The sequence below is a fragment of the Montipora capricornis genome, chromosome 6 (genome assembly GCF_036669925.1).
Source record: "Montipora capricornis isolate CH-2021 chromosome 6, ASM3666992v2, whole genome shotgun sequence".
In the NCBI taxonomy this organism is placed as follows: domain Eukaryota; kingdom Metazoa; phylum Cnidaria; class Anthozoa; order Scleractinia; family Acroporidae; genus Montipora; species Montipora capricornis.
The window spans coordinates 40,064,793-40,074,792 of NC_090888.1; the positions used below are offsets into that span (position 1 = coordinate 40,064,793).

Below are 10,000 nucleotides of genomic sequence, written 5' to 3' on the forward strand. Positions count from 1 at the left end.
AGTTCTTATAACAATGAATTTGGCAAATCAATCCCTAGCTTCCCACAAATGATACACAACAAAATGTTATCATACTGCAACTACTTCAGAATCTTCGCTTTCCTTAATCAAAGTTTTCTTAAAGACTTAAGCTGTGCTTAGCAGCCTTTGCACAATCATGACGTTTTCGGCGAGCTTTTGTTTTGGTTGATATTGCGACAAACACCGTTTTATCTTTCCTCCCAATGGAAACTGTGACAAACCGCTAAACGTTGGTACTTTTTCGGTGCTCACTGGCGATAGCCTGAGGAAACTTAAATTCATCCATGTTGCTGACTCAACAGTGATCCATACTACTAATTTGCTGTAGGATCAGTATATCTTCAATGCTTTTCCGGCCATCTTAACTGTTTTGGTGGAATCTGGCTTTATATCCCTTTGTCGTTTTTCACTGGACTTGTCTTTTTCGTGCAACGGGAACTTGCAAAAAAACGTATTGCACAACTTACGATGATGAAATAACCTTACGACATACGAAGGCATCTTTGGACTCTATATTAACACTATTTAATTCCATTGAACAGCGCTGCTTGAGCGGCTTCACTTGTATTCACCAACGATAAGAGTTGTCTGCATATATAAAAAATAATAAGACCACCACGTTTACCCACGCATTTCTAAGTTTAGGCTGCCGATTCCACCGGATAGCTGCTCTGCATGTTTAACTCCTTACATCAATATCGCAAAACAGTGAACACTGCAGATGCAAAAGATAAGAAAGAATGTGATTACATCGGACTAATTGCTTACCTTTTTCACCTGCATGGAGCTCCCCGGTGGACTGGCCCCGCGGTAACAACGCGAAAAGAAGAATATTGGCAAGCGAGGCAAGCCGCGACTGCGAAGTAAATTACTCCTCCATTGTGAAGCCTGTAGACATGTTTCACTTTTACATAAAATTAACTCGCCGATAACGGGCTTACGTAAGAAGAAAAGACACATTTGGAAGGTTTGCGTCAGGAATTGCAAGTTGAATGTGCTTAGCCTTGTTTCTCACTTTTAATCAATTTTGATCTTGCCTTCTTTATTCTGTTTTAGAGATTCCCAGTTACAGAGATTTCCCCTTTAGAGATTCCCGGGCCCCGCTTTATAATTTAGAGAATCCTCATTTAGAAGTTCCTTGATTTATAGATTCTCCCTATTAGAGTTTCCCCGCTCCTCATTCCTCAATTCCAAATTCTAGCTAATACATGAATTATGTCACTAACTCCACAATAAATCTTTGAAGTTTGGACTATGAATAATGATTTGGGTTCCAAATGCCTTCTGTCCGGTTCCCTCTCCGGCCCTGAAGGTCAGTCAAGTGTTTATATTTCGACGATCTGTTACCATACCAACCATTTTGATGTTAATTGATAAGGTGACTGTGATATCGAGAAAAACAAGATACTCGATTTACTTCAATGCTTAAAGGAACAACAAAGCTGTGACTTCACTTCCTACGAGGTTTGGGACATTTATATGTTTGGAGACTTGGGAATTCGCAGATGCCGCTTTCAAAAAATAAATATTCAACGGTAGACATATGCAAATAACAAAATCTAATTGTTTTAGTGTATTTCTGCCAAGAACACCACGAAAAGCTTATTCTTTTCCGAGACGATTCTCAAAGGAGTTGACTTTCCTAGTGTATCTTCTATAGCGGTCGTTAGTGATTGCTTAAACCTTACACAAAAAAATCGTCTCTAAATTTCAAGAGTTCACGTCAAGGCTTTTCTCAAAAAGATATGCGAGAATAATGAAACTCGATGAAGACATGCTTTTCTCGCTAAAACTAAGTGATAATGCAAGGATTGAGAGGATTTGCCATAAACAATAAGCAGATGGGAACAGGCTGTTCTAAATCCAGAGTTGCTGTACCTAGTTTGGAATGGAAGCCCGAGGCACGAAGTTCAGCTTCGATTTCTTCGACGACTAACACAGGCTCCACTATAAGGACATTGACAGATGCTCCTATGTAAGTAAACATTTCACTGAAGAATATTATATCTCATTTTATTCACTTCCAAGCCAGGCCTGTATACGACCATTTATCAGTGAGTGTTATTTTTAACTAGCCGACTTCTTGAAACATGAATAACATCGTTTCGACCGCTGTTTGTAGATGCGTTTACTGATCTGGAATCATGTTCGTCTACTCTAGTGGATGACCGTCATTTTCAACGGCAAAATATTTATCTGTCTTCTTATAGGAGATAACATGGATCAAACCTCATCTCAAGTCTGTCGTGAAATCCCTGTTAACAGGAAAACATATATTTTTATACCTAACTTTCATAAAGCAGGCGGGAATGACAGCATCCTATTTAGAAAAAGTTCAGAAAGCATCATGAATAAGGAATCAAATTTTAATTAAAACACTGGCCAGAGGCTTATTTGTAAAGCATAAATGAAAACGCACGCGACGTGAGAAAATCGTCTGCAAGATAAATGATGAGCAAAGCGCGCAGAATTAAAAAAGATCTACAAAATGCAAACCGTAGAACTGATAAGTAGAATGATTTCAACATGTGTCACTTACGCGTCAATGGGAATAATGCTCGCCAGCTAAATATACACCTGCCCAGCTACCATTTACACAATTTATGATCGTTTCCTTCGATTTTTCCTGCAAAATGATGATAACTTTGAACGACCCGAAAAGTGATTTCAGCAGACATTTGCTTTTGTAAAAACTATGTGTAGGATCAAAAATTGTTTTCAGAATTCTGTCGACAAGCTGATCACCATTTTATTCACAAAAGAACTTGATTATGCACATATTGATTTGCCATGAAGGCGCGGAAGTCCACATTAAATATGGGATCTCGCAGAAATGAAACAGCAATTATCTAGTTGCATTTTATGCGCCCATCGTTTAATTGTCTACTTACATGGGATATTTGACTTCGAGAAAAGCTTTTTTTGGAGAAATTTCTCACCCGTTATTAGTACAGCTCAGCGGGAGCCTTGGGATTTGATGAAAGTTCGACATCTGTGACCACCATTCGATGAATGTTTACACATCTGTTTAGAAAAGGAATAGGAAATTCAAATTTCCGTAAAAAGCATAGGTTTGCACATTCTTGAGATGAGGTTTCATCACCTCCCATTCATTTGAGTTAAGATCATTCTTTAAGTAAAATAAATGCTGCTTTGTGCAATTAAAGAATAGCTCATTCATGTATTATAATTAAGTTTAATGGTCACTACAGTCTCGATAAAGCCACGGGATGACACATAAATTACTGCACTGATTTTCCTGCCATTTTCACGCTACGACGCGCCTTGGCAATACACAGTGCAGTGTAGTGCACAATTCAGTGCACAGTGAAGCCCTGTCTATGCACCTAGGTCCTAGGGGACCCATTTTCCTCTCGAATTCAATGAAGTTACCTATGACCACTCTGGCACTCAGTTTTGGATCCTTTCTCGACCACGAAAGAACATCAGAGTGCACGTTCAGTAGGCCTTAATCTTTTCTCTTCAAATATCGCTTTTTTATCTTTTTGGTCTTCTAAAAAATGGATTTTCCGAAATCGGAATGAAATGAGAAATAAAACGATATTAAAGTGCTGTATAAAACCACAGTTACGAGATACCTTTACGTCATGCAAACACCCCCTGTAGCGCTCCAGGACTATTTAAGAGTCATAGAGGGCCAGTCAGAAACTCCTTAAATTCTTAACCTTATATATTTTTAGCTGGAATCCTTTCAGACTCGACCGAACAGAGGCTGAGGAATTACTTTCCAAAGCAGAACCTGGTGCTTTTATATTTTCTCATGATGTGACCTCTGAGTTATTTCTTTCAATATCGTAAGTAATTACAATGCTTTCCATTTTGTCAACTTAAATCAAATAATCTATATTTCATGAAGGAATCGCTTTAATGTATTTGCCTTATTACATCCATTTAGAAATCGCTGGTGATCCTTGCAATCTGATTGGCCCTCAGCAGTGCGATTTATTCACGAATCGCGCTAAGTTTTGTTCTAAATCACACCTTTTCCCCAGCCATTGAGAAAGGAACAGAAAAACAAAACAACCAATCAGATTTCAAGGCTTGTTTAAAGTAACCAATCAGGACATAGATCAGGATAATGAAACACAAAGAAAGCCAATGCTTGGCGAATTTTGCAGCCTTTGTTCCCAAATCTTTGCCTTTAAAAAAATGCGTGAATTTAATTACTTACAGTTTCCGAATGATGATAATGAGCTCGTTCAGGCTAATCTCGTACCCAGATCTCCCACGATCATACGAAAGGGAGATCTGGTAAAGTTCGATTTCGAGCATGCTCAGTGCCAGCGAGGCCCGAATAGAGTTTAAGTGACATTTTTTATAACGGGGTTTTGCATCGGTGGCCGTCATTCGAGGTGGTTGTAACTGGAGCTGGTCGCTTACGAGAGTGGTCGCAGTGAGAGCTTCGACTGTACTTGTGATTTCAAATCGAACACGCGCTGCGTGCCTATTCGATTTTGAAATCACACATACGATTTCAGCCCAAATTGCACCCTACTGAGTTCAATTACCATCATATCTTCCGGCAAGAAGGTTCCTCGAGCCTTTTGCCCTTGAGTCTTCAAACGCCTTTTTTCGAATTCCATAGTTAACTTCCATTTTCTATCCACATCCGAAAGCTAAGCAAATCTTATTCAGAAATTTCTTTGTGTGTAACATTATCTCACTGAAAGTTCTCGCTGCAACGGCAAAATCTGCTTTGAGGATTGTAGTAATCGATCTTGCCTGATATCAAGCCGGATTTACTTGATCTACAATCATTTAATACATGTAATAACTGAGATTGTGAGTAAAACAACAAATCATCTCTATTTCTTTTGTAGTATGGGAAAATATGTTTGCCATCATGCGATCTTGACACGTGACCATGGATATTACGTCGGTGCGAAACGGTTCTCGACAATTGGGGCTGTGGTTGACTATTTTAAAGCCCACCCTCTAGGAGAGACCTTTTTAAAAGAAGAGGTAAGATCTTATAGCAAAAATTATCATTTATCATCAAGTCAGCGGAAGAAAGACTATTTTCATGAATGGTTGGTTAAAGAAAGGCTTGAGATGCCTCAGTGAGTTTATGTTTGTAGCGGCGATAGGGGCAAGATTTCCGCACAGGTCCCTACTTCATTATGCATACACTCCTTTGTTTCAAGAAAACAATAGCGATAACAATAGACGTCCTTTGGGACTTTGGCGCTTTGTTCTTTCTTTTTAGAGGTTTTTTTTCTAAGTCTATTTGGACTTGAAAAAAGTCGGTCGAACTTCTGTCTGAAATACGGAAAATCGAACAGTTTTTCCTGCAATTTCGGCACTTTTCCTGCAATTTTACCCATTTTTCAGTTTTAGAATAAGCGCAAGAAGTGGAGTTTCAAGCAATCGTTGTAATAGGGTTCAGGTTCGCAAACATAACAAACAAACCAAATAAAAGTACTGTCATAAGAAATTTAATGGCTACCTGCTCTTTTTATCGTGAAATTGTTCTTCCTGTCTGCTTAAAAATTCGCCGAGACACTGTATTTAGGATCACGTACGGTGCATTTAGAGGGATTTTGGGCAAGATTTCCGCACAGGTCCCTACTTCATTATGCATACACTCCTTTGTTTCAAGAAAACAATAGCGATAACAATAGACGTCCTTTGGGACTGTGGCGCTTTGTTCTTTCTTTTTGGAGGTTTTTTTCTAAGTCTATATAGACTTAAAAAAAGCCGGTCGAACTTCTGTCTGAAATGCGGAAAATCGAACAGTTTTTCCGGCAATTTTGGCACTTTTCCTGCAATTTTACCCATTTTTCAGTTTTAGAATAAGCGCAAGAAGTGGAGTTTCAAGCAATCGTTGTAATAGGCCTGGTTCAGATTCACAAACATAACAAACAAACCAAGTACTGTCATAAGAAATTTAATGGCTACCTGCTCTTTTTATCGAGAAATTGTTCTTCCTGTCTGCTTAAAAATTCGCTGAGACACTGCAAAGTGTATATTTTCTTCCTTTCCCGTATTCAGGATCATGAACGGTGCATTTAGTGGGATTTTGCGATTTATCGCTCTTTGTAGAGATAGGCAATATGCTCAATGATACTTCCAAGTAAATAACTTTGGTAGAGATCCATGGATGTTCCCGAACGAGGCATACTTCGTTTCACTCCCCATCATGTCTTTTCAATGCCCTGCTGTGGGCTCGTTTAATTTGTCGGGGTCGACGAAGTTTAGGCGATGGTTAACTGTGAGATGATGTTAGCCCTTGTCTTGTAGGCAGTTGTAAACTTTCCGGCCACAGGTAGCTAGGGCTAATATTTTTTCAAGGAAACTTTACGGTCAGAAAATTAATATGTGTTCTGGCGGATTGAAGGCTGTCTATTGCAGTTTTTTCTTGAGCATCGCTAAACAGATCCATCTCCCGATGCGGCACTTTGTCTTTGCCAAGTGACTGCGTTTTCACACAGGTTTTGGACACGGAAGACGAAAGTAAATTGCTTTCTTTGCACCACTCTGTGCACAACTCTGGAAAGGCTATAAAGGAGGGACAATTTCCAAATGATCAAATCTCCCATTGCTGTGACGCTTTTACTTCGGTAGCCATCTTGATTATTACGAAGACACAAGTTTGCTTCAAAAGAAGGGAAACATGAAACGATTTTAATTGCAATGAACTCGTGCATGAAAGTTTCCCATGAAAGATGCACCAATCAGACTTTAAGCGTGGTATACTCTTCCACGCAGTGAACTTGAAGTGTGCCACACGCACGGGGCATGAAGGAAAAGCAGGTCACAGTTCACAGCAATACTGGAAAACCTAAAACTATCACAAGGACTAACCTTAAGCCTAAACAGTGCCTTTAGTCGTAATTAGGGTTACGGTTAGCATTATTAAAGGGATGGGCTGTTTCAAGAGTAGTAAAACAGGGACTCTTAACGGTAACCTACAAGTGTAAGTTCGATTGTAGGTGCTCGGCGCGGCACGTGTATATAATTACGTATCATTGTTATGTAAATAGTCAGCCAGAATTCAAAATAAATATCATTTTCAAGGTGTGAATTAGCAACTTGACACGTTAGCTCAGTGGTAAAGAACAGGGACAAGTAATCCAGAGGTTTACAGTGGGTCGGAGTTCAAGGCAAGCTGCGAGTGACATATCATGGGATAAAATGGCAGAAAATGCCGAGCGGGATCTGGAAATAAGAACAAGACGAAGGGACAGAAAGAGGAAAGCTGGGACGAAAACGAGTAACGGTGTGGGCGATGAAGGGAAAGAAAAGATAGAGGGAGGGAGAGAAAAAATGAGATCCGTTTTTATTCATCCCGTAAGTACAAATTACCCATGTATATATTCGGTTCTCTTGGGTATACGTATTGTTCTACAAAACAATAGCGCGAATGAATAATTAATTTATTCTGCATGCATAATGAAGTAGGGACCTGTACGGAAATCATTCCGGATTTTGCGATTTATCGCTCTTCGTAGAGATCGGCAATATGTTCAATGATACTTCCAAGTAAATAGCTTTGGTAGAGATCCATGGTTGTTCCCGTACGAGGCATACTTCGTTTCACTCCCCATCATGTCTTTTCAATGCCCTGCTGTGGGCTCGTTTGTCTGGGTCGACGAAGTTTAGGCGATGGTTAACTGCGGTGAGATGATGTTAGCCCTTGTCTTGTAGGCAGTTGTAAACTTTCCGGCCACAGGTAGCTAGGGCTAATATTTTTTCAAGGAAAGTTTACGGTTAGAAAATTAATATGTGTTCTGGCGGATTGAAGGCTATCCATTGCAGTTTTTTCTTGAACATTGCGAAACAGATCCATCTCCCGATGCGGCACTTTGTCTTTGCCAACTGACTGTGTTTTCACACAGGTTTTGGACACGGAAGACGAAAGTAAATTGTTTTCTTTGCACCAGTCTGTGCACAACTCTGGAAAAGATATAAAGCAGGGACAATTTCCAAATGATCAAATCTCCCATTGCTGTGACCCTTTCACTTCGGTAGCCATCTTGATTATTACGAAGACACAAGTTTGCTTCAAAAGAAGGGAAATATGAAACGATTTTAATTGCAATGAACTCGTGCATGAAAGTTTTTCATGAAAGATGCACCAATCAGACTTTAAGGGTGGTATACTCTTCCACGCAGTGAACTTCAAAGTGTGCCGCACGCACGGGGCATGAAGGAAAAGCAGGTCACAGTTCACAGCAATACTGGAAAACCTAAAACTATCACAGGGACTAACCTTAAGCCTAAACAGTGCCTTTAGTCGTAATTAGGGTTACGGTTAGCATTATGAAAGGGATGGGTTGTTTCAAGAGTAGTAAAACAGGGATCTCTTAACGGTAACCTACAAGTGTAAGTTCGATTGTAGGTGCTCGGCGCGGCACGTGTATATAATTACGTATCATTGTTATGTAAATAGTCAGCCAGAGTTCAAAATAAATATCATTTTCAAGGTGTGAATTAGCAACTTGACACGTTAGCTCAGTGGTAAAGAACAGGGACAAGTAATCCAGAGGTTTACAGTGGGTCGGAGTTCAAGGCAAGCTGCGAGTGCAACCAAGTCTCTCCCTCAATTGAAGTATTATTCTTCATTGTCATCGTTCATTTTGGACACTGAAAGCTTGATAGGGATCATGGGAAATGAACATTTTTCTTTTAAAAGCAAAACCCTAATGTCTGGACTCGCAGTACTCGAACCTGGGTACGTGTAATTAATAACCACTTCACTTAACCACTAGACTACCACATCACTAACTGCGAGGATGTCATTTTTAATTGATGTCAATAATTTTTTCTTCCAAAAGTGCCGCTGTAAACGTGTATTAACACCCGCTAAGAAGCAGGCTTACACAGTGAAAAATGTCGGTTACCAAACTTCAAGAGGAAGCTAACCATTTTAAAATCAAGCTTTAGACAACCATTATTCAGCAATGATTTTATATATATACTAATTAGTTTTGGTAAATAATCGGCACATTTTCTAGTCAGTTGATCTTTAGTGGTTAAGTGGATAAAAACAGTTCTTTCGAAGTGGGTGCTCCGGGTTCAAATCCTGTCCAGGGGCTGCTTTTACTTTTTTCTTTTTATTTGCTACCACAAGTCCTGGGACAGAGTGGTCAAAATGGAGGATAATACTTCATTTAAGGCAAAGTGACAATGAAGGATAATCCTTCATTTGAGGAAGAGATCGTGTTGGCGAGTGACATATCGTGGGATAAAATGGCAGAAAAAGCCGAGCGGGATCTGGAAATAAGAACAAGACCAAGGGATAGAAAGAGGAAAGCTGGAACAAAAACGAGTAAAGCTGTGGGCGATGAAGGGAAAGAAGAGAGAGAGAGGGAGGGAGAGAAAAAATGAGATCCGTTTTTATTCATTCCGTAAGTACAAATTACCCATGTATATATTCGGTTCTCTTGGGTATACGTATTGTTCTACAAAACAATAGCGCGAATAAATAATTAATTTATTCTGCATGCAAAATGAAGTAGGGACCTGTACGGAAATCATTCCGCGATAGGTAAATAGACTGAGTTGAATCCATATGATCCATTCACGACGTCGAATTAAATGAGGTGATCTTTAATTATGGTCCAACACGTAAAAACTGAAACAAGGATGCAATAATCAACTGAACTTAACTAATCCGAGGTACAATAAAACGAAAATCACTTAGCTGCTCGATAAATTATTGCATGACAAATAAACTGATTACTCGTGAAATCACTGTATTCGAGGCAAATGAAATAAATTTACAAAAACCTAAGAGCACTTAAAAATAAATAACATAATGTGCATACCTCTATCCCGATCTTGGGGCGAACAACGTACACAGGAAGAAATATCACAACAAACTAAAGAAACTTCTGGTGCTATCGTAAAGAAATGGAGCACCACCGGCAACTGAAAGTACGCTTCACTGCGCATGACTTAACGTGACTACAAACAAAGTAACGCAATCGTAACGCCACCGATACGAGCGCTACAA

At 39.5% G+C, this 10,000-nt stretch overlaps 1 protein-coding gene and 1 long non-coding RNA gene across 4 annotated transcripts in view; one reads left to right on the forward strand and one right to left on the reverse strand.

Annotated features, from left to right (window-relative positions):
• The window catches only part of LOC138052101 (uncharacterized), an 18,775-nt gene extending 17,653 nt beyond the window's left edge, over window positions 1–1,122 (reverse strand). Inside the window, exon 1 of the long non-coding RNA XR_011132999.1 lies at window positions 790–1,122. This is a non-coding gene — a long non-coding RNA (uncharacterized lncRNA). The remainder of the gene's footprint in view (window positions 1–789) is intronic.
• A 279-nt stretch (window positions 1,123–1,401) lies between these two features.
• LOC138052100 (uncharacterized) overlaps window positions 1,402–10,000 on the forward strand; it is a 20,859-nt gene continuing 12,260 nt past the window's right edge. The window contains exons 1-3 of one of the 3 annotated variants that reach the window (XM_068898464.1): window positions 1,402–1,996; window positions 3,723–3,836; window positions 4,863–5,004. In XM_068898464.1, the coding sequence (XP_068754565.1) occupies window positions 1,824–1,996; window positions 3,723–3,836; window positions 4,863–5,004 (429 nt within the window). In that variant the 5' untranslated portion in view covers window positions 1,402–1,823. The remainder of the gene's footprint in view (window positions 1,997–3,722; window positions 3,837–4,862; window positions 5,005–10,000) is intronic. The other 2 variants (XM_068898463.1, XM_068898462.1) reach the window with 2 other exon arrangements.